This window comes from Micropterus salmoides, unplaced genomic scaffold (genome assembly GCF_014851395.1).
Source record: "Micropterus salmoides isolate LMB-PRFRI ecotype aquatic unplaced genomic scaffold, ASM1485139v1 Ms_hic_scaffold_20, whole genome shotgun sequence".
NCBI lineage: Eukaryota > Metazoa > Chordata > Actinopteri > Centrarchiformes > Centrarchidae > Micropterus > Micropterus salmoides.
The window spans coordinates 27538438-27563122 of NW_024041151.1; the positions used below are offsets into that span (position 1 = coordinate 27538438).

Here is a 24685-nt window from a genome sequence, read left to right on the forward strand (position 1 = left end):
GTGGAGAAATGCCGTCGAACAAGATCAATTTCCATAAACACAATACACGAGCCTTTGTATAACTGTGCTATATTCAGATTTACCAGATAAACAATTCGATGTTAACATAAGCACCATAACGGCACTGCAACAGCAGGGCTATTATTATCTACAACTAGAAGGCTGTTAACCCAACAGATTGAAATTTTGTTGTTTAATTCCAACTGGTGGAATGGTTAACTTGAAGGTTAACATGTGACGGCTGGCGCCAGACGAAGCTGATATTTGGCATGACTCTAAAATGAGTCGTGCGGCTCAAAAATCTGGTCAGAAACGGGCTCAAATTGTTCAGTTTGCCCAGCTTTAGTCTTGTTTGCTACCTACTTTGTTTTTCTGTCATGTTATTATCAGCTTGCTAGATAAACGTGTGAGCTGAATGGACTCAATTTTCAAGGACAGAAAGTCAGTATTTTGATGTGTCCTGATGCTCTGAGGTCAATCATCATAAAGATGAAGGTATGGAGGAACATGCTGTTTTGTATCCGATCTGATGCTTTAGATATGAAAGTAGAGTTTTTGCTACATGCTAATCCTGTACTTAAAAGCTGCATTACCATTAGTGCAAATAATACAAGTGACAGTCCCGATTTTAAGACTTTACTTAAGTGATGGTGTGAAAAGTAGACACGTTCTGACACATTTTACACAAAACAACACAGGCCTTTACTGGATAACCCAAAACTATACAACTTTTTATGAATCTGCAGACTGTCTGTGTATTAGAGTCTGACTGAAAGCAATGTTTTTATCTCACAGATGTAAAGGATAACAGAGGAGGAAGAAACACAACTTCCTGATAGATGTTCTGATTGAGAATGATGAGCTGTCCTCATACAAGCTCTCAAGTCCTCTCTTCTCTTTGCTGCAGGACTGGACTACACAGTTGCGTTCCCTCTCGCCTACTGTGTGTGATGGTTCATACATTTTTAATGTCTTAATGTGTTTTATGGTTTTGTTCTTTCTTGTTATTGGGATACTGTTTAGTAGTCACCGGGGAAAACCTTTTCTCCACAACCTGTAGCAAAGCTGTAAAACACTTTTTCTTTTAGTTGGTATAGATTTCTGTCACTAGGTACACCTAGCCAAAAAGTATTGCAGTCTAATTGAATATCCCTACAATAGATATATCAGTAAGAGTAGGCTGAAGATTAGAAATCTGCAGTTCACCACTATCTTTCATATTTAAATAAAGGGTTAGTTGAGTCTAACAGTTAGATATATTTTCAGATAAAAATTTTACATAGAAGACCTATAATGGGAATATACAATTATATATTGTCAAGTAGTAGCATCTATAAAGTGTGGAATTGAAAGTAAGCTGAACCTCAACCAGCTACAACATTAATAGTAATGTTATAGTAAAAATAATCTCTAAAAAAAATTATACTTTTACTTAAGTTCACTTGGAGGTTATTCTGTATAAACTTCAAGCTTTGTTTCGAAATGTAAAAATTGCTGCTTTGGACAAGGGTTAGGGGGATTTTTTTTTTAAAGGCGATTTGCAATGACTTCCCCAATCCATACGCATAAGATAGCTACAGTGGCCGACACAGGACAAAAGAGAGTAGGCAGTCAAGACGCAGGTTTCTTTAGATGGATATATCAAGAAATTATATTATCAAATACGTTTTTAAATAGGCCTAGGGGTGGAAAAACGATCAATATGTGGCGGTCAGCGTTGATATTGTGGCAGGCCACCACAAATAAACGTATGGGGAAACACTGGTCTTGTTATAACGCTGTTAGCAGTAAAGTGTTTTCCACCATGGCAGTAAAATGTGTAGTTTAGCTGGCTGATCTGAACTTCCATACTGGATCATTTTATTTCCAATAAAAATCAGCTGATTGTCTCACAAACTAACCGACACCCACGTAGCAAAAGCAAGACACAGTTAAAAATTACAATCCAACTAACTAGTGTTTCTAGGGCAGTAAAAGTTTAGCTGGCTTATCTGAGCTTCCATCTACAATGTTAGGTTACAGTTTTATTGCCAATTAATCAGCTTATTATCTCACAGACATAACTGACATATTTATGTCCACGCAAAGCCAAAGCCTAGAGAATAACTAACGTTACATGACATTACAATCCAACTACATAGTGTTTCTACCAGGGCACTAAAATATGAAGTTTAGCTTCTATGCTGTAAGTTATATTACCATTTTATTGCCAATTAATCAGCTAATTGTCTCACGAATGCGGCACATTTCTGTCGACAGCAAAGCCAAAACACACAGTGAAGAATAATCTGAATGAAATTACAATCCAAGTATATATTTCACACCACTGACAGGGGAAATGCATCACTTCTCTTGATGATTATGGCCAGCTTCTAACATTAGCTGAAGCTATCGAACAACAGCTTTCATTTGCATAGCTAACATTGGACTAACCTGTCCAGCAGAAAACAAACAACTTCAGCGCCACTTAAGATCGAAGATCCACAGGCTGCCGGCTTGTGCTAAATAATAGGTGTAGTCCTTCATTTGTTCAAATTTCACTTCTCTTCTTACTTCTAATAAACCAGAAGACCATCAGAGACTGTGTATTATTATTATTATTATTATTATGTCCTCTTCTTCTTCTTCGTACACATTCAATGTAGTGACAAGCGTCTACCGGTGTCTATTCTACCAGAATTATACAAGCAGAAGAAGAACACCGTGCTGACGAAATGCGCTTTGTTGCGCTGTTTCTGTTTTCGGCTACTGTAGAAAAATGACAACATGGTGATGTCCATGGAAGGGGGGACCCGCGGTTATGTAGATAGAAATGTCTCATTCTAAGGTATAAGGTTTTTATACACCACTGAAAACATAGTTATGGATCTTATATTGCATTTCTGTCAATAAATCCTCAGAAATATTACACACTTGACCTTTAAGGTAAATCCAAAAGTAAAAGGCAGTTCAGTAGAATCCAAAAGCTTGTGCTTGAGCTCAAACAGCCTGTGCACATCTTCCTGAAATGAAAGACGTTCTTATTAGTCAGGTATTTTCCATGTATATCCATTATGTCTTTCATAGAGCTGGATCTCATCTTCTTTACACCCACGGAGCGATTAGCAGCATAAACAAGGCAGAGATGGGGGCTTTTCCATGTTTGTTCAGAGGGGTGTAGCTGGAGTAGGAATAGCTCACAGATTATAGTGAACATAATACATTTATAGCGATCGCTAAAATGCTGTGGTGGAGCCAGTACAGATACGATTTACCCTTACAACCGTCTACACTAATTACTGGATGAAGAAAATGTATAGGTTAGTATCATAACTTCAGACACAGAGGAATTGGCAGCCGGATGTGACAGGGGAGATGTTGAATACATTATCTTTCCTATGAAATATTATTAATGAATAAGAATCTATTTTATCAATTCAGAATCAAACCGCCTTTTAAAATAATCCCTCCACCACCACTACTATGAATGTGAAAACACGTTTTAAAATAAATCCTTTCTTTATTCTACTGTATTTTGTTCTCCTGTTTGTTGTTGCGGCGACTGTGGGTCGTGCTGTTCTCTGCTGTCAGCTGACTGGGCTGCTGTTAACTATACTGTACCCTCAGGGAGTCAGGGTATCGCACTACAGACATTCCTGGTTTTCCACCAATGATGTCAGACCAATAAGCTCGACCTTCTCCCCCTTGTGTCACCCCTATCCCCAGAGGGCTTCATCAGTCTCAGGACTGACAGATGCTAAATGTGTGAAAGCAAGAGAAGAAAGGAAAATCATTCAGTTTACTGTCATGTGGCCAGTGTCTCCTCAAATAAGAGAAGTTAGTAGAGGAGTTATAAGGAGTTTTTTCCAAACTAAATTAAAAGACCAGATAAGAGAAGAGCTGAAAATGTGTGGCTGCTATTGCTCTTTACATACCAGAAAACAGATAGTGGTGCCGGAGGAAAGGCCATGTTGGTATTGAAATCAAAGAGGGCTTCCCTCTGTACAGTGGCAATTTTTAGGACATCTTACTATATATTCAGCTTGTCAGGCTCAGCTCTACACTGTCAAACTAGCTCTAATTTCACCAATCTAAGATGGATTTTATTAGCCTCAGCTGTAATTTAAGCTAAATTAAAGAATGAATGGATATTAAAATGTTTGCATGTAACCATGCAAACATTAGAAGTGGTAGTGGAATGTGTACAGAAGAAATGTGAAATATATTTTGTTTGTATGTGTTAGTGGAACATGCTAATAATTAGGATGTCAGCACATTTTCCCTTTATCATGACATGTTATGATTAATCTCTACAATCCATGCTGAAATCCTGATGTCACCTCAGGGCAAGCCTCTCTTCCACTTGCCTCTGTAACTCAATAAAATATATTATTTATTCATTCATTACATTTTTTGATGTTGTTTAAGTGAAATGTTCCAGGGGTTTACAATCCATATTCTAAGAGAAATTAATATCTGTACCAGCACTTGCTATTAAAAGTTTAAACCATTAGTAATATTACCAAAAAAAAAATTAAATTTATCACTGCAGCGACCATTGAAATTTCGGTTTAATGTCCACAAGTGATCAATTTTAATCTCGTTTTCCCAATGTTTAAAGTGTAATCCCTGCTGCTGACAAAATGTCTACTCTGTTGGGTCCCGTCTCTCTTGTTGTTGTCTCTGTCCTGCTGTAGTCGAGTAGTCATGGCTCAATTCCATAGACTCGCCTCTCCTGCCAAGCTGGTGAGGGTTAACCTGTGATGGTAGACTGGTGTTTGTTAAAGGGAGCTATATCATATAAACTATAATATCACTCATTTTTTGTTTTTTTTAAAAGTGCTCCCCTTGGTGGGAAACATACTGTTGAGTGAGGCTATGTTCCAAGGCTGAAATTCAATTCATCAATGTTGATGTGAGTCTGAATGTAGGGCATAAAAGTCAAATGTGTCTGCAAAAATGATTGAATGTAATGTTGTATTTGTGCACACTATAGTTGCACTAGCATGCACATCAATCTTTCTGTTCTATATGACGGGAAATAAATGTATACATACATGTATACAAACCTAATTGGGAATAGTGAGATGTAATAAGGACTGAGCGCTTGTTAAGTGTAGTACTTTCTTTGCTTCAGTCTGGTTGGTGAATAGCATTACCCTGATTCTCAGCGTACTGTCTGAGTTACAGAGAGGTTATTGTGGGGCGATCCGAGCTCCTGGTTAATCACCATACTCACTGTAATAAAGCACAGTGTTATAAATGCTTCTTCTCAGCTGAGTGAATTAGAGTCTTATGATCCTCTCTCTAAATATACCACATTTAGCCATGACGCAAACAGACCCCAGTTTACAACTCGTTGGAGACATGAACAGTCAGGAATTTTTCGTGGAGACTGCCTTACTTTGCCAAAATAAATGGACGCCACTGATAATGCACTTTCTCTGCACAAACATTCCTCCAGCACCACTGGTGATCAGAAACGCCACAGGATACCTTTGAGGACAATTACTGATCACTTGTTGCTGCTCAGATATGGATAAAAATCATAAACGGCAAAGTGTATCTGTCAAATAATAGTGCAGTAAAAAGATCATTCTCTTCTGAAATGAAGTCAGGTAGAGGTGTAAAGTAGCATAAAATTGTATCTTGAAATTGTACCTGTATTAGAGTAAATGTGCATTATTTTCCACCACTAGTTTTTTCACGTGACTTATATTTGTTTTTACTATTTAAAATAAATACAAACTCCTCAATTTCTATTGTGATTACATTTGCTGTATGAGTTTGTCTATATGCTGCCTATTTTTCTTTCAGTACACTATATTTTTACATGTTTTTGCACTGTCTGTGCCCCCCCCCCCCCCCCTCCCACACACACACACACACACACATAAATATATTTTCCCAGAAACTTGTGTTCTAGTCTGGACGATCCTCTGACCACACTCCCATAATTCAGCAGTAGTTCAACAGCAGAAACACACATGTAGTATGTTTTCTTTTCATTGGCTTTTTCATCGTCTTTTCTTCTGTTTTGTTCATGTCACATTCTACTGCTCACCCACTCACACACCCACCATGTCTATGGAAACTTGAGCTATGAATTGTTCTCTTTTTTTAATGCGTGTCCGTATGCTAAAATACATCTCTGTTTGTTGTCCACAGGGTTACTGTGGTCATCACTATGACTGATGGGGATTATGACTACCTTATAAAGCTCCTTGCCCTGGGGGACTCCGGCGTGGGGAAGACCACCTTCCTGTACCGATACACAGACAACAAGTTCAACCCCAAGTTCATCACCACAGTTGGCATCGATTTCAGGGAAAAGAGAGTAGTGAGTTCTGATCTCTTATATTTTGGGGGGAAAAAAGCAGGGAAATGAATGAAAGTCTCTGGTTTAAGATATTTCTTTTGGTCTTTCTAGTTTTTGAATCTTAAGCTTCATCTCAACTAGACATCTGTTTTCTGATACGCAGACTTCCACGCACAGGTGATACAGACTTGGTTACCATAGTTACTGTGACATTTGCCTAGGCATTTTCTTTGGGCTGTACTTATCAAAGAACAAACACTGGGTCAGGTCAGGTCGGGATTTTCTGCTGCTTTTCTCACTGAGCTCCCACTGCTGAGCTGAGCCACGATCATTATTTTAACTTGTACAGGGACGTCAAACCTGGCTCAAACCAGGATCAGTTATGTGTGAAAAGATGGTTTCAGTGCTTAAAGTGAGCTCTGTAAAGTATGATAATATGCTATGTTGGTTGGGGTTAAAGATGAAACATTAAAAAGTGTGTGAGCTTACCAGACCACTGTAGCCAACTCCTCATCTTTGCTTCAAGCTATTGCTGCTTTAAGCTAGCCTCCAACTAAACTGTCGGTGGTAGAGTTGCATTGTGGGTATAGTAGGTGCCAGGTTTTGACAATAAAGAAGAATGTGTGAAATCAATTTTTTTTTTAACTGTCATTGTGAGTCTGCGGTGTGCTAAATCAGTGGAGAAATCTTCTATCCCCAAATCTTTTTGAGTACTGAAACCAACAAGTCGTCCAAACTAAACGTCAAAGTAGTTTGTTTGTCATTGGCCTTTGATAATGACCCATATGAGTCAAACACCCTTCCAGTGTTTCCCACAGGATCTTAAGAGACTATGGTGGGTGGGCTTTGAACCCTGTTGGGGGATCTGGGGGCATGCCACCTCGGAAGAAAAATTTTCTAAATGTCAAAGTTAAATGCATTAATTTGGTGCAAAATTAAATGCACACTTGTAAACAATGTTGTGCTCTAATAAATTATTTAACCATAAACCCATTGTATAGCTATAAATAGTGATGAAACAGCAACAAAAGTCAACAAATTTATTTTTATTTTATTATGTTTTTCCAAAAACCCTAAATCAAAGAATAGAAAATATAATAAGTAACTTCCCTAACATTTTATTGTTGTTGTTGTTGTTGTTGAGAGAATATATGCGCTTCGCTCAGCTCTGTGATCAAATACGATTCTTACCAATTTTAATCTATATGTGGCGGTCAGCGTTAATATTGCCGGCCGCCACAAATAAATCAATGTGTAGGACATAAATAATTCACATGACCATTTTCTTACCTGCTACTGTTATGGTTATGTTTTGTAAATGCACAACAACTACTTGATGAAGGTTACACTGACAGCATCATACAGACTTAATTAGTCAAGGTATAGTAGCCGGGATGTCCTCATCCAGGGACTAAATGTGATGAAACAGCTGATTTTCTGAAAAGCTGATGTGCATGACCACTGAAATATGAACGTGACTTAAGGCAAGAGTGCCTGTCAGCATAAGTGGCAAGAAATAGTTAAAACATTTAACTCCCAGTGAAATCCAAAAGTCTCATTGTTTAACATTTCTGTTTGAGCATGGATTAAACAAACGAGATATGGCACGTTAAATAGTGAGCTTTAGAGTCGCTCGTAGGTGGAAAGCCAGGCTAGCTGTTTGCTGACTATAGCTCCATAATGATGGTATCTCATCTCACTCTCAGTAAGAAAGCAGTGTCAAATTATTCCTTTAAGAGGCTTTGGTGGATGTTATTTTTCCAGTGTAATAACTTGCCAATATTAGAATGATGTAGAATGATAAATCCAAGCCTACTGCTGCTGTAGTTCTCAACAAATGTTTTACAGCTACCTTTCTATTTGTGAGTCTAGAGAGGAGTTTATGATGAAAAAATTGATTTTGAGTGGAGTAGCACTTCAAACTGTCACTAAGACCTGAAAACATTTACTACGCTGTTGCTAGAATCTCATCAGGATAAATGCACCCAGATATCCAAGTGTAAGATGCAGTTATCTGAATCAGAGGCTTGGTTTGGTCAGCGGTTTGGCTGCTCTGCCTTCGCATGTCGGAAATACAGACGATGCTGCTTTAATCCCAGAGCTCCGGGTGACTCATAGTATTCATTATTGTTCCTCGCCTCCTTCGTGTGTGAGATCACACCCCTATTTCAAAGAGTCAAACAGGAGCAGACATGTGTGATCACAGCTGTAGTTCAGTGCTGTCAGTAGCTCCTCGTCAGGGTCTCTATGGAACCTGAACACTGAATGTAGACTACTTTTACGTTTATTGTTTGAACCACTGAACTAGAATTTGTAGACAAAAGTCACATGACTCCCATTTGGGTCATTTATTGGATAGTTTTGGTAAGATGTGGTGAAGTCAAGTCTCTGTTTTTTGGTGCTCACGCGTGAAAAAACTGTGAAAACGACCATGCTTAGTTTGTTCTGTTGGGTTTTACCAGCATAAATACCTATAGCTTATTGTCGCTAATGTTAGCAACATTTAAATCGCTAACTGTTGTGTAACTCACATTACTGAGTCAATTCACCCGACTTCATTGACTTCTCTTTGCTTACGCTACTATTAGGGCTGCCCGATTTAATTTTAAATTGCAATCGCGATGTTGTCATGTGCGATTTCATAACAGCAAAAAGTGTGTGATTTAAGCAGAAAGTGTGCTATTTGTGTGAGACTCTCCTCTCAGTTTGCACTGCGGTCTGCTCATTATCTCCGCCCACACCGGGCTCTTGCATGTCCCCCTAAAACAGATAAGTTTGAACCACAAAAAGTAATTAATGGGCAGTGAGCGAGTAACGTTAAGACAACAACCTACCAAACCCCTCCCCTCTCCGCCCGGCCGCTAATGGTTCAAAATATATCCGGACTCGCCGGTGGGCCGGTGTCGATTTATGCTACCTATTGAGATGTGCTACATAGCTGTTCTGCGCATGCGTATGACCCACAAGCGTGGAAAGTGGCTGATCATCAGTAACATCAAAAATCATTATTAGTCTATCAGAATACGCTACCCCTGATATCTTAAATAAAGATGTCATAATATAGTATTTCAACATGCTCCCCATCTCTGTACAGTACACATGGAGTGAGTAGTGGTGCAATATAAAATGATTCTGTAATGTGAGCATTATTTGATAGGGGATATTAGTCATATTATCAGAATACGCTACCCATGAAATTATGTTATAATATAATCAAAAAACAGAATATGTCATAATGCTGTGACAATTATAACTTTATGGGATTGGAAAAGGGAACACATAAGGTAGCATTTTTCGATAAGGCAGAGTGACTCGATAGACTAGATAGATAGAATTTTTCGACAAGGCAGCATAGATCGTCAGACACACCGGTGTTATGCCGAGTTTTGCATGCCTGCGAAGAATTGCATGCAAAACTCTGCTACTGCTTTTAAACGCTATAATATCCTTCGTGGGGTTCATCAATGGTGGTAAATTGAGACAGAGACAGTTACAGTAATGTTACGTGTCGTCGGCAGCTAAAGCGGTAAGACCGAAGAAGAGAGGGATAAGATAAAAAAAGTTTGGCTTTGGATCGCTGGTCAGTTAACGTTAGCTGTGTTGCTGCCTTTTGTTTTTCAACTTTTCATAAATCTATAAAGCCGATGTCAGTCACTTCTCGTCAACTGACCAATCAGCCTGGATGGGCCGGGACATAATAAAAAGTTTGATGTACTACAGCAAATCATTAAATCAATCGCAATATGACTTTTTCTCCAAATCGTGCAGCTGTAGCTATTATTAGCCAATGATATAGCACACACCATTGTGTTGTAATTACCATTTGTGGCCACAGTGGGCACTTTTCACAACTTGCATGGGCGCACAGTAATCTCTCTCTCTCTCTCTCTCTCTCTCTCTCTCTCTCTCTCTCTCTCTCTCTCTCTCTCTCTCTCTCTCTCTCTCTATGAGGCTGGCTGTTTTTAAGACTGTGGGATGGGCATCGAAAACTAGTTCCAAAATTCTGATACCAAAGGAATAATCAATTCCTAAAAAAATTTCACTCTCAAGCACAGTTTTCTGCAAACACCTACCGTGCTTCTACAAGGACCTTGCTATCTGTGGGCACATCTCATCTCCCATCCCATCTGGGCTGGGAATAAGATTGCTGAGGGCTGCATTTGGGAAAGTGCTCCACTCAGGTTTAGCATTACATTCTCCAGCATACTGCTCATGTAAACTGTAAACTAATTTGTTTTTAGACTCATTTGAAGCGGGTTTCAGTGTTACAGTTGCAGTACAGTGAGTGAAAAATTTACAGATTTTTGTTGAATCATATTATTTAAGGGCATATTTAGTGGCATTTATGACACAATCCAGAAATCCAATCCAATAACAAACTGCACCACAGGTCTCGCTAGAGACGACCGGTACTGTCAAATGTTCAAGTGTCATAATTTGGCACCTGACGTGAAACTCAGTTATCACCTTGAAACCATGCTAGAATTCAAACTACCTGCTATATGACTATGATTGGTGTGAACTACGCCTGAAACCAGTGTCAGAGAAAGTGTCTCATCTGGGAGAGTAAGAGGTGTGAATGACACCTGAGACCCAAGCAGCTGCAGCACACAAGAGTTCATCATAACAGAGACAGGATCACTGTTAGTCTGTTGGTTAGACCATGCTGAGATATTACAGTAAAGCAGTGGAGAGGTGAGAAATGGACATACGGGCATTCCGTCTGAAAACAGCATTGTGTTAAAAAACACAAGGAGCCGTGGTGGTGGTGTGTCACTTAAGATACAAGTGAGATCAGAATAACAATCAGCTTTATTGGCTAAGTATGTACATATACGGAGATGATGAAATATGATCCTGGTCAATGTCAGTAACACATCCTTGACTTTTAAGGCTTAGAAGACGCTAAAATGCTACACAGCTGTTTAATACTATGTAGAAGGATTTTACAACTGTGGAAACTCACACGAACAATCTTCGTCGCCAGGGAAAGAGTTGAATTACACCATTCACCTTACAATTACAATTTACCAGGAAAGTGTCTTTGCTTTTAGGGCTGGGCAATATGATTCATCTGCTTTTGCTGTTTGTGTTTCATCAGCCTGATATCTGCAGACAGCTGGATTTTTTAGCATTAGTCACCCAGCAGGTAGGATAGACTAGACTTGCATGTCTGCTGGTCAGGGCAAGTTAGCCTTAATAAGGTGGCATGTTTTTTGCAGAACTGTAGAAAGTGTGACAACAAGCCTGTCAATATTTAAATATAGTATGTATTGAAGCAAAATACTTTTCTTAGCCAAAGTCTAAGCCATGAAATATATTGTATGTTGTGGTAGGATTACCGCTAGTAACTTCAACAGTAACGAACATTAAACAAACATCATCAGTAAAAAACTAGCGAGAGTTATTTGAAATTGTTTTTACAAAAGCACAGTGACTGACGAGTCACAATATGTTTGTATCAGATGCAAAGCAAACAAGGAACTTAATGCCTCCGGTAACATTTCGCAACATTACATAACTTGTATTTTTAGGTCTTCACGGACAAATACTGTCATAAAACAAACACAAAGCAAATAATGTAACTACTCTTAGCCAGTAATGCTGCGGCAAAGCTAACAAAGCTAACCAGTTGGTATCAGCTATCACAAACCTTAGCAAACGGATAAGACAGTACTGACCTATCGTTTGTGTGAAACAGCAATGCTAACATTGCTGAACTGTCGAGCATTGAAACACCTTGCCGATGTTAACACGGGTCTTCGCCCTTGCCTGGTCATACAACTTGTTTCACAATGTGCATTCTTCAGACATTTTCCTCTTTGATTGTACAAGGTATAGGTTTTTGTGCAAAGAGTTAATAGGATTTAATAGTTTTTTGCTGGTTTTAAGTCTAAAATGGGTCTTCCTCCATTGAGGAGTCATCAACACAGATGTGTTTATTGTATCTGATGGATAAAAACTAAACTAGTGTTTCTTCCTCCTCAGGTGTACACCGCATCCAACCCCAATGGCACGACCGCAGGGAAAACCTTCAAGGTTCACCTTCAGTTGTGGGACACAGCTGGACAGGAGAGGTGCGCTGCTTCTCCCAGTCAGACAGTTTTTTATTACACACATTTCTTGCTAATATCCTCTCCTAATGACCACTAGATGTTGTCCAAGATTTTGTCTGATTTTAAATAGAACTACCAGTTGTCTCCCAATAAGTTAATATACAGCCTATTACAATATAAATTTCAACATTTAATGCTGTAAATAAACATGTAAAAAGAATAAAATGTTAAATGTTAAAATAAATGTTTTTAAAGTGCTAAACCCTAACCCTGGGTTGTCAGTGCGCATATGTAGGCGTAGCGTGTTGCAGAAGAGGAACACTTGGTGAAGAGACAAAGCCCCGGCTTCACTGGTGTTGTGCCGAGGTGTCCGCATCTCGCGGGATTTCAGATCATTTATCACTGTTGATAAGCCACACAAAGAATATTTTATGGTTTTTCAATAGCCGGCTACTTGAAATAGACACGAGGAACTGCGGCTTGCGTGAAGTTGTCGGCAGCACGGAATACATGCAAAACTCTGCACAAGACCGGTGAATGACGGGCAAGAGAGAGAAAGAAAAGGGTCTTCAAAAAGCCTCAGTTTGCTGGAGTTAAAATACTGCACACCACTTACTGGTCAGAGGGAGTGGTCACTAGACTCGTCACCTGAGGGACATCCTGCACAAACCTGCCATTTTGCAAGACCACAAAACCACGGCAATTGACGAAGTGCAGATGTTCCTCGGTATGGTTGCCGATGGAAGGGTCCAGGAATGGGAAGATGATGATGATATCACCGCCGTCCATGAGGTGGAAATCCAACACTCCTGACTCGTCCCACATTGTGTCTTGCTTGTGCTGTAAAGCGTCTTGACTTGTTGGATTTAGCTTGAAACTAAGTAGAAGATGCCTTTCACTTCATTCTTAAAGACTTTAATGTGATAAAGCTCATTGCTGAAATTGAGCAGGTATCATTACACTGGATGGTTCGAGGGAGAAACAACAGAACAGTATCTCTGATTGTGTGTGTGTATGTGTGTCTATGTGCCTTCTTGCCTGTATACACAGTATGTGTCAGTCATGTCAGTACTGTATGTGTCAGTGTTTGTGTGGTCTTTAAATGGACCTTGCCTCGATCTGGTGACTCACTGCAGGATGAGTCAGTGTTTGTTACATCATTTTAACTTCATTTTTTTCAGCTCAGCGTCACGGAACAATTTCTATTTTCACAAACTGATCTTTGTGATTTAGTCGAGCACCCAGTCATCATTCCACCTGTGTGATCAGTTTGTCACACTGTTTGCTCTAGATACACCTTTGATAGCTGATGCTTTATCCTGATTGTTTGCATGTTACATATTTGCTCATCAAGCTTCATCAGTAATGTTTACACAGAATTATGTTCCTCGCTGCTATCACACCCAGAAGCCCAGCATGCCACAGAAAATACAAATTAACTGGGGAACTCCCATTACTAACTGTTGTGCATTCAAATGGCAGCACACAACATGTACCCTTTGTAGCCAGTCACAGCTAAGCATTATTCTCTTTGTGAGAGAATTCAGTTTTATCAGTCATACAAAAAGCAGGTATAATAAGCAGACACTGTTCTGCATAGAACCATAGTCATAGTTTCTCTGTCTGTAAAACATAGGAAGGTCTTTTAAACATACAGTAACAGATTACACTTCGGGCGGGTGGAAACAAGCTATAAACACAATACAGATTTTTTGTTTATGTGGCAAACTTGTTATGACAACAGTTGCCAATGTACAAATCCTGTAAACACAGAGCAACATTGTTATTCATTTTGTTGTGTTTCTGAATGCTGTGTCTATGAGTCCAATGTTCCCTCCTTTTAGCTCTGTTTTGGTGTCACCACTAACTTCTGAGAAAAATATCTACATCTTCAGATGATTAATGCTCCACTGTGTTAGCCTCTGGTGTCTTAACTGTGTCTGTCTGCTGGGTGGTGCTGAGCAGGTAGCATGCAGTGGGTTTTTTTAGAGCTTTTCTCTGGAAATAGTAGCCTGCTGGAAACAACTCTTGCGAAACTGCAGTCGGATGATACTCTGTTCAAAAAAATAAAGGGAACACTAAAATAACACATCCTAGATCTGAATGAATGAAATAATCTCATTAAATACTCCTTTCTTTACATAGTTGAATGTGCTTACAACAAAGTCACACAAAAACTATCATGGGAAATCAAATTTATCAACCCATGGAGGTCTGGATTTGGAGTCACACTCAAAATCAAAGTGGAAAACCACACTACAGGCCGATCCAGCTTTGATGTAATGTCCTTAAAACAAGTCAAAATGAGGCTCAGTAGTGTGTGTGGCCTCCACGTGCCTGTATGACCTCCCTACAACGCCTGGGCATGCTCCTGATGAGGTGGCGGATGGTCTCCTGAGGGATCTCCTCCCAGACCTGGACTAAAGCATCCGCCAACTCCTGGACAGCATCAATGCCTTCCTCTTGCAGGAACTGCTGACACACTCCAGCCACATGAGGTCTAGCATTGTGTTGCATTAAGAGGAACCCAGGGCCAACCGCACCAGCATATGGTCTCACAAGGGGTCTGAGGATCTCATCTCGGTACCTAATGGCAGTCAGGCTACCTCTGGCGAGCACATGGAGGGCTGTGCGGCCCCCCAAAGAAATGCCACCCCACACCATTACTGACCCACCGCCAAACCGATCATGCTGGAGGATGTTGCAGGCAGCAGAACGTTCTCCACAGCGTCTCCAGACTCTGTCACATCTGTCACATGTGCTCAGTGTGAACCTGCTTTCATCTGTGAAGAGCACAGGGCGCCAGTGGCGAATTTGCCAATCTTGGTGTTCTCATCCTGCACGGTGTTGGGCTGTAAGCACAACCCCCACCTGTGGACGTCGGGCCCTCATACCACCCTCATGGAGTCGTTTTCTGACCGTTTGTGGCCTGCTGGAGGTCATTTTGCAGGGCTCTGGCAGTGCTCCTCCTGTTCCTCCTTGCACAAAGGCGGAGGTAGCGGTCCTGCTGCTGGGTTGTTGCCCTCCTACGGCCTCCTCCACGTCTCCTGATGTACTGGCCTGTCACATTGATGTGCCATCCTGGATGAGCTGCACTACCTGAGCCACTTGTGTGGGTTGTAGACTCTATCTCATGTTACCACTAGAGTGAAAGCACCGCCAGCATTCAAAAGTGACCAAAACATCAGCCAGGAAGCATAGGAACTGAGAAGTGGTCTGTGGTCACCACCTGCAGAACCACTCCTTTATTGGGGGTGTCTTGCTAATTGCCTATAATTTCCACCTGTTGTCTATTCCATTTGCACAACAGCGTGTGAAATTGATTGTCAATCAGTGTTGCTTCCTAAGTGGACAGTTTGATTTCACAGGAGTGTGATTGACTTGGAGTTACATTGTGTTGTTTAAGTATTCCCTTTATTTTTTTGAGCAGTGTAATTCTCTGTGGGTTCCTCACTATGAGTGAGCCTGTTCACAAACACATGAAAATATGTCATTTTTATTATAAAACTATTATTATTATTGCAGCTTTAAGCTGAAAAGTAGTCCCCCTCCAATTATCGCTGATCGTTACTTTACTTAGATGTTGAGCTTTACTGTGCAGAATAATGACTCTCTAATAATGATTCTTTACTCTTTATGGACTGTTTTCACATTCATCTACTGAAGGTAGAAAGTTTCCTGCGATCACCTTAAATCTGAGTGCAACAATGATTTTGTGACATCAGTTTGGAAGCCAATCATGGTCCAATCATCGTCAAGTGAAGAGCTGAAATCTCTGCCATCTCTAACATACCGTTGTTTGTGGCCTTTCTGCCTTAATATCCTCATGTTCAAAATCATCACTTGGAAAATCATTATAAGAAGTGAACTATTCTGACCAGACCCTCTAGTAGAAATAATAAATTAATTTCATATTCCTACAGAAAAATTAGTTGTTTTTCTTTTCTTTGCTTCTATATTGTGAGTTTTCCTGCAGCACCATTAGAGGAACTGCAACTTCAGACACTCAGCTTTTTCTGCGGTGTGTTCCAGGTTCCGCAGCCTGACCACGGCATTCTTCAGGGACGCCATGGGGTTCCTGCTGATGTTTGATCTCACCAGCCAGCAGAGCTTCCTCAACGTCAGAAACTGGATGAGTATGTTGTTAACGTCACATTTTCTTTACACATTGTGTTCTTTTAGCCTTCATCTTCTGATTATGCTATCAAAAATTACTCTACAGTGCCACCAGTGGCCAAAAACTGTACAAGGGACAAGTTTATTATATTTGCACATAAATGAATATTTTTATGCCCAATGAAGTTTATCTGAAAAAAGCATGAAATAAAACGCAGTGGGCTAAACAATTTTTCTCTGTCCCTGTCACACATTCACGTATGCAAAGAGACAGTTTTTCTTTATTACATTCGCTTTTCTCATTTGTTTTTTTATTTGTATTCATTTTCAGGCCAACTACAGGCCAATGCCTACTGTGAGAATCCAGATATTGTGTTGGTAGGAAACAAGGCGGACCTGGCCGACCAGCGGGAGGTTCAGGAGAAACAGGCCAAGGAGCTGGCTGATAAATACGGGTAAGTTTGAATTTCATGTACAGTATTCAGTGCATGTATTTTATTTGGAGTCGGGATTACTGGAATATTAAGAATATTGGAAGGAGTGAACATAATGCTTGTCAATGCTTCAACAAACATGGATTGCATGCACTATTGCTGATCATTTTCCAAACCATCCATCAGTTTATACTGTAAATAGATTTTCTGACTCGCAGGCAGCCATTGGTTTCAGTAAAGATTATTTCAGTGTGCTGTGACCTCAGTTAGTCAAATTTAAAAAAGTTAATTATCATAGCTACATTAAAATCATGTGCATGAGCAGAGAATGTTTAGAAAACTCACTGTTATCTCATTGACGAGAACCCTAAACCTGCTAGTCCTTGCTAGTCCTTGCTAGACAAAGCTTCTTCAGCCGCACACAAAATATTGATTTGGAAATCTGTGCGGGCTAATTGCTCAACTGAGTAAATGGAAGGGATCAATGTGGCAGTCTTTGTTCACAGATTAAGGGGGGAAAATGTGGAGGAGCGCTCAGGATGTGTTAACGGTGAAAGATACAGCTCTGATCTTCAGAATTAAAGGTGTGGGAGGTTAGACAGTGGCCCGACTGGCTCTATAAGCAAGTGATTCACCGAGTCCAATTGAAATTCATCTAAAAATTGATGGAATTATTTGCAAAACAGTCTTAGTGTAATTTGCTAAAACATTCTACTGTTGTTGCTGCTCACAGGATCCCGTACTTTGAGACAAGTGCAGCGACAGGAGTGGAGGTGGACAAGGCGGTGATAACGTTGTTGGACCTGGTCATGAAAAGGATGGAGCAGTGCGTTGACAAACCGCCCGCCGAGCCAGCCAATGGGAACGGGGCCACAAAGCTTGCCGACGCGCAGCTCAATGAGAAGAAATGTGCATGCTAGATCACAAGGCGATTCAGGAAACGACCTCAGTCGTCTGTCCTTTCTACTCAGCACATTCCCTCCTTCTTTTACCTTCTCTGTCATCTTTGATTGCATGTTTCTTAATCTACTTCTGTTCACACTCTTCTCTTCAAGAGTAACCTTTAACTACCTTCGGCTCCTCTTTTCATTCTCTTCCTCCCTTTATGCTTCCTTCTCCTCCCAAAGGGTCTGCCACTTTGGCAATTAAACAACCCTGTCCCCCTCTGGTGGATATTTAAGGTATTACAGTGTCAACGTGTCAACCTTTGAGGAAATTAAAACAGGAGGGGACAGTTTCACCACTGTCAGACAAATAATGTGCCTCGTTTAAAACATGCAGCCTGGGAATAAAGCTCTGAACACTCCCAATTTCTCCACTTGCAAGTGGTTTGAATAATTTGAATAGATCTAAACAGACAAAAAGAGATGTTACATTTTTACTCTTTAAAGTATGATTTGTTTATCACTTTGAACACAAGGGAAAGATTTTGCTTCCTGTTTAGGCTGTCACTGGATGACAGCCTATTCGGGGCCATTAAGAGTTTAACACCAGGCTGTGTCTGTGTAAATTAAGTCATCTCCTCTCCTGAAACTTTTCCTCCAGGGCCGGGCTGAGCAACTGCGTGACCGCTTTTTTCTTCCCCCCCCCCCCCCCCCCCCCCCCCCCCCGTTTCACACTGTTTTTGATGCTGTATCCTTATTGGCCACATATGGTGATTTTTCAGTGTTTGAAGCTGTTTTGTTTGGAATTTTGCTAGAAATGCAACAAATTGTGTTGTAGTTGTTGGAGGTCTACCATGGTATCTCTTTCTGATTCAGATTAATCAGTGATTGATTTTTATTGTCAAGCCAATGTCAGCTTTTTAGCTTCTATAGCTAATTTTAGGATATGGAATAATAGCTTAATCCACAATGAGCTGGGCAGATAAATATTGGACCTATATTAAACTTTATATTCCTAACAATAAACAAACCAACCCAAGGCGGAGTACATTATTTTTCGTAACTAAAAACAGGTCAGGGTAGATTATTCTGCTTATGGCCACCTGATAGAGAGTATTCATATTTTGGATCAACAACCTTGATAAATGTAAGATTTGTGGTGAGACTGCCTTGATATTAGGAGAACGTGTAGCAACCTTCCATCTTTAGCAGTGGCTAAATGTGCTAATATTAACAAAAGCGGCTGATGAGTTTTTTGGAGTAAAGAAAAATTGCAGTGTTTCAGTAGCTTTTATATGTAAACAACTCAAATTGAGAAAAACATATCAGTAGCCTATACCTCGTAGTATCAGTCCTCACCTACTTTAAAATTTTCTCTGAATTCTGTCTTTCTATCTGACCTTTGATTCCAAAACAAAAGCATGCGGTAAGTTAAGCTAACGTAACCTACCATGCTGTCCTTTTTTTGCTGTTTAGACTGCCATGTGATTGATTAGGAGTAACATTGTTTGAATAATCTGGATACTTTTACATTACGGTAGTAACACTGAATTGTGATTGTAATTTTGCTAAGTATATATACTGTTTTTATTTCCCAGTTCTACTTTGGACTGAACAGATTAGCAGACACAACAGTGCTTCAGCTAGCTTTCTGTTAGAAGCCCAGTTTTTTTATACTTTGCTATTGTACAGCTGACTCTCATTAGTCCTCCATAATGGTGCCAGACTTGGCTGACTACAGATTTGCATATAATATACCATTCATATTGTAGGACAAATATGGGTACAGCATGACACATGTGCAATGGAGAAAAAAAGCCTACATTGTACATCATTAGTAGAGTGTCCCAGATCAGGATAGATGTATTGGTCCACACTGATCTACTGCCTTGGCTTTTAAAGCTTTATTCCACTGTAGTGGAACAGAGTTTAATCTCTGTGGGAGTTTGAGATAAGTCAGAGATAAGAGGATGCAATGTCACCGCAATTTGCTAATATTTACAGAAAATGAAATGATGCTAATCAATAGCCTAAAAAAGACAATGGCTGTTTTAGAAATAGAACAAACACTGGTTTTAAGTCAGTATAAATGCATTTAAAAAGTTAAATTAATTTGTGAGTGGAGAGGATAATTATATCTAATCAGCATCATTATTTGCCCTAACCTTAAGATCGGAAAAAACTCCAAATGTCAGTTAGGTGACGTCAGTTTTTCGGGGCAGCTTTCAGATGTTGACCTCTTATCTCTTTATAACAGATTATCAGGCAAAGTGAAATATTGCTTTAAGGCCCCATACATGACCAATGTTGTTAGACCAATTATTTATATTAAAAGAAATGTAAAACATGATTATTATTTCTGTTGTCATATTTTTGTTATATTCTTTATATGTCATACACCTTCTTTTTTTAAGTTTCAGGTCTGTCAAGAGAAAATTGTCTCAACTGCATTTGCATTTTTTATTGCAGTAGTGCTCTTACTTGTCAAATTAACCCAAAAATTACAACTCTAGCAACACAATGCGTCTTTAACATAAAGAAAACACACTATTATAAGCGCTTGAAGAGGAATAGTAGAAGTTGTTTAAGGCTTTTTTACCTTTGTTATGAACTTGACTTTTTTAGTTCAACACTTGAAGATACTGTGGATCAACTTTTTGTTGTGTTTTGTTGCTTAACAATTTTTTTTCATTGGATAACTGACCATTTAAAAAGTTGCTGGTGCAGAAAACCTAATGAAATCATGTTTTAATGAAACTGAAGTCAACTGAGTGCTGTGTGATATGTACCACGATGCTATGCGTGAGCACAACAAGAAACATCTGTATTTCGAAGTCTTTTAGACATAAACTTACTAACAGTCTATTTCAATGTCAAAAATCAGATGATCTTCTGAGATGAACTCTTTTGTTTAAAGTGCAACTCAATAATTTTCCTAACATCAAGTAACACCTTGATCTGCCTTACTTTTTCTTTAGCCCAGTTGAGGTGCACCAGAAACAAGTGAAATTGTCTATTTGCTTGCCACCTGCTGGCAGCTAAGTCCTTACTTCATCCTTCAGTGAGCCAAGGGGAGGGTTTACATAGCAGTCCCAACTCACAGCTGCATAATTTTAGGATTACTGCAGGTTGGTTTTCAAAGTATAAGTGAAACCTGTGGCTGCCAAATTATTTGTTGTTGTGCTCCATTAAAAATCCGTAGTTAAATGGTCATAGAGCTTTGGCATCACCTTGTTGTCACCTACAGTATATTAAATATGCCAGTTTGCCAAATAAAAAAAGGAAATGTCACAAACAACTGTTTGTTTTTAAACGTAAACCTCATTCTGCTGTTCACTCAGAAAACAACTGCCTTCACATACACACACACAGAATGTGTTTTTATTTTGTGTGTTCTTAATTTGTTCAAAAGCCAAGCAGAGTCGTCTGCCAACAGCTGATCTCAGTGCCATATTAAACACCCATTGCTGTTTTAATTTATCAGAACATTTATTTGGGGATTATAAAGACATAAGGAGATGGCTCACATTGTAACATTCTCCCCTGGTTACTCCCCTGGCTGCATTATTGTGATAATGTTCCCAGAAAACACTGTATCTCTATAGATTTGTTGCAGCTGATCATCTGCTTACTACTTTTGGTCCAATCTGTAATTAATTTTGGTCTAATAGTATATCATGTAATGATAATGTACGGTTTACATATTTCCAAACACTTACAGAAGCAGCCTACTGAAATCCTCTTAACAAAGGGATTATTTTTATTTTGTGTATTTCCTTTGTTCTAACTTTCGTTAATGTCCTGTTACTGTTAAGCAAGTGATATTTCAGCGGAATTGTATCTTTAAGACCTTTAAAGATAGTTAACACTGCAGTAACTGAACTTTTTTGACCACTTGGGGACAGTGGAACAAGCTGACACCTTATAAAATTGTTGAACGTGAAAGTAAACCGCTGCAGACACAGTAACATTTTGTTTGTGTCAATCTGAAAAATCTAATTACGATATTTACTATCATTTTAGTTCTGCTTTGGTCTCCACCAACTCCCTAGCTGCTAGATGTTCCATTCTTTGTCTGTCTGTTGTCTGGTGCTGGACAGGTGGTGTACAGTGAGTTTATGAAAGCTTGTTTGCTGAAAAGAAAAAACCCAGCTGCCTGCTGCTGCTGGAAAGGGGGTTGAAGAACTTAATCATACACTAAATGTGCCAAAAAACCAAATCAATATGCTAAAAGAGGCTAAAATGCTCTGTATTGTGCTGCATAATTCTCTGTGGGTTCACAAGGAGTGTCACCGTTCATATTACACAATAGATTGTTACTATAAAGATAGAGCAGCTTTAAAATGTCTCTAAAAGTCTTTTAAAAAGTTTACCAAGTGTTCATTTCGTTAAAGCCAATAATCAAGTGTATAACTTTTTCTCAGTTCTCGAAAAATCTACATGTTTTTGGTAAATGTTTGGTGAAACATTTCAATTATGGCTTTGATTTCTCTGTAATGCACCTTTATTGATCACAGAAAACAAATTTGGATTCAATTGCTGCAAAATGTTTTTTTATTTTAATTTGATTCTATTTTAATCTTAATTTATTGATTTTGCATTGACACAAAAAGATTAAACACGGAAATTAATATTTAAGATCGACCTAACACTCCAGATCAAATAAAGCAAGATGAAAAACTTTGCTCATAAAAAGAATCAACAGGTGGTTGTGTTGAGTATTTGAGTCCAGATTCCAGATTGCCTCACCTCTAGATGGACAACCTTTTTCCTTCACACGTAGAACCAATTGCTTTTAATTATGACAATCTTCAGAACCATTTTGTCAGCTTTTATCTGAACCTTTCTTCTTAAGTTGCTCATATTTTCTATGTAAAATTTCAATTTTGTTTATATAGTGCCAAATCACAACATAAGTTATCTCAGAGCGCTTTTCATAAAAGAGCAGGTCTAGACCGTACTCTGTGATGATATTTACAGAAGCCAAACAGTTCCCACCAAGAGCAAACAAATGTTATTGAAATTTTAAGAATATTTTTGTCTTCTTGTGCCCTTTTGCATCATGTTTTCTTCAAGCTTCTCTTTCATAAGTCTTAAATGGTTTTGCTAGTTTTTTAATTCACTTTCAAAGTTTACACTGTTTGAAGAGTCATGTTGTGCCTGTTATTAACTTTTCTGTCTGATCCTCTGTAAAGTTTGTGAGCTACTTAATATTTCAAAGCATTATTGATTATAGATTACAAAGCAGAGGCATAAGCGACCAGAAGTCATGATGTTGTTTTTGTGCCCGATATATCAAAACAATTATTTAATCCAAGTACCTCTAAGAGCTTTTATTTTTGGAAATCCTCTGTGTGTGAATTCTCTCTGATGCCTGCGGTTTGTACACGTTTCTTCAGTTTTCACCGTGTGTATCAATGGCTGTGTGTTTGTTGGGTTTGTTGCACTGTCAGCATGTTTGACACAATGAGAATGAAATGACCTGTGATGCGTTTAATGTTTCTGATGTCAGAGCTGCAAATAAATCTATGTGTTTGTTTTATGCTGTGGGTTTATTTTACTTCCAGAAGTGTCTGCTTTGGTTTTGGTAAAATTAAATTGCTTAAAGGAGACCTATTATGCTTTTCCATATGATTTTCCTTATCTACAATGTTACAATGTTTGATGTTTATGTTAATGTAGCATTTCTATGTATGATTTTTAATCCAAATTATGAATATTAATATTTCGCCCAAGGACTCCCTGGTAATGTTATGGGTTTAATAACTACACAATTATTCCTAGTGATCAGTAAGTAGTAATTGCTTAATCATTTTAATAAAATCAGTCAATCTCATATTGTTCACAGTGACCTGGAGTTAAACAATACACACACAGTTCCTTTTATTTAGGAGAAATTTATTAGCTAACTAAAGGGTGGATATAAATGTGGTTAAATATACATCAAAGAAGTAAACAATGGCTAAACAGACAGAATGCAAACAATGAGAATGTTGTGGAGTTCAATGTAAACTGAGTTGTTCTATTGTGGGGAGAATTTGATTCATAGGGAGAAAGAGAACTAATAAGCGCACATTATATGACACTAACTCGGTTAAATTTGTCTAGCAGTTTTAGGCTGGAATGATTAAGGATTAAAGCTAATGGATTAAAAGACTATTGGACATCAACTCAAGCACAAATGCCGTTTGTTTCTTACTGCTTGTTGTTTCTCTCAGCCGGGATGATGGTCGGCGGCCTCACGCTGGCTGAGTTTCGTGCGTTCTCGGTTGAGACGGCTTAACAGGCCGTCGGCCGGTCGCTTCCTCTGCCAGGGAATTGCTCCGGGAGGTCCCCCTTGGTCGGCTTATTGAAGAAAACTTGCAGGGATAGGCTGCTAACCTTGGCTTGGGTAGTCGGTTTGATTGTCCTTTGATACTGCTCGCGTAACTAACCACGTGGCTGGCCTCCCGACTTCATTGTCGTGGGGAGGAGTGACATAATAACGAAACAAAGCTTAAAAAGAACTTGGTCATTCTTGAATAAAATTGCGTGACTTAACACTCAACAAAAGAAAATAAGATGACTTTACAAACAAAAGAACATGATAAATTCAACGAAAGTTTGCTGGAAGACAAACAGAACTTTAGAAATCATGGCGCCACGGTTTCTAGGAGATGGGAAAACGCTGAGCGCGTGCCGAGAGCTGCTGAAGAACCGAAGTAGCTTACAAGAGAAGAGAGCGAGCGACAAAGGAGGAGGCTTCGGTGTATTCATTTTTAATATGGTCCTAAAGACTATATACGAGTATTTTAATCAAATATCTTCCCACAATCAAACCTTTAATGTCAAACAGTTATACCGTTCTTAGTTTTAAGCATTTGATAAAAGGGAAAGGAAAGTTACTTAATTGTTGTA

At 39.1% G+C, this 24685-nt stretch overlaps 1 protein-coding gene across 2 annotated transcripts in view; it reads left to right on the forward strand.

The window, feature by feature from the left end:
* rab27b (RAB27B, member RAS oncogene family) overlaps positions 1-23330 on the forward strand; it is a 73887-nt gene extending 50557 nt beyond the window's left edge. For both annotated transcript variants that reach the window (XM_038733892.1, XM_038733893.1), the window contains exons 2-6: positions 6148-6319; positions 12287-12375; positions 16387-16490; positions 16802-16925; positions 17638-23330. In XM_038733892.1, coding sequence (XP_038589820.1) covers positions 6167-6319; positions 12287-12375; positions 16387-16490; positions 16802-16925; positions 17638-17824 — 657 coding nt within the window. In that variant the 5' untranslated portion in view covers positions 6148-6166 and the 3' untranslated portion in view covers positions 17825-23330. The remainder of the gene's footprint in view (positions 1-6147; positions 6320-12286; positions 12376-16386; positions 16491-16801; positions 16926-17637) is intronic.
* Positions 23331-24685: the final 1355 nt, after the last annotated feature.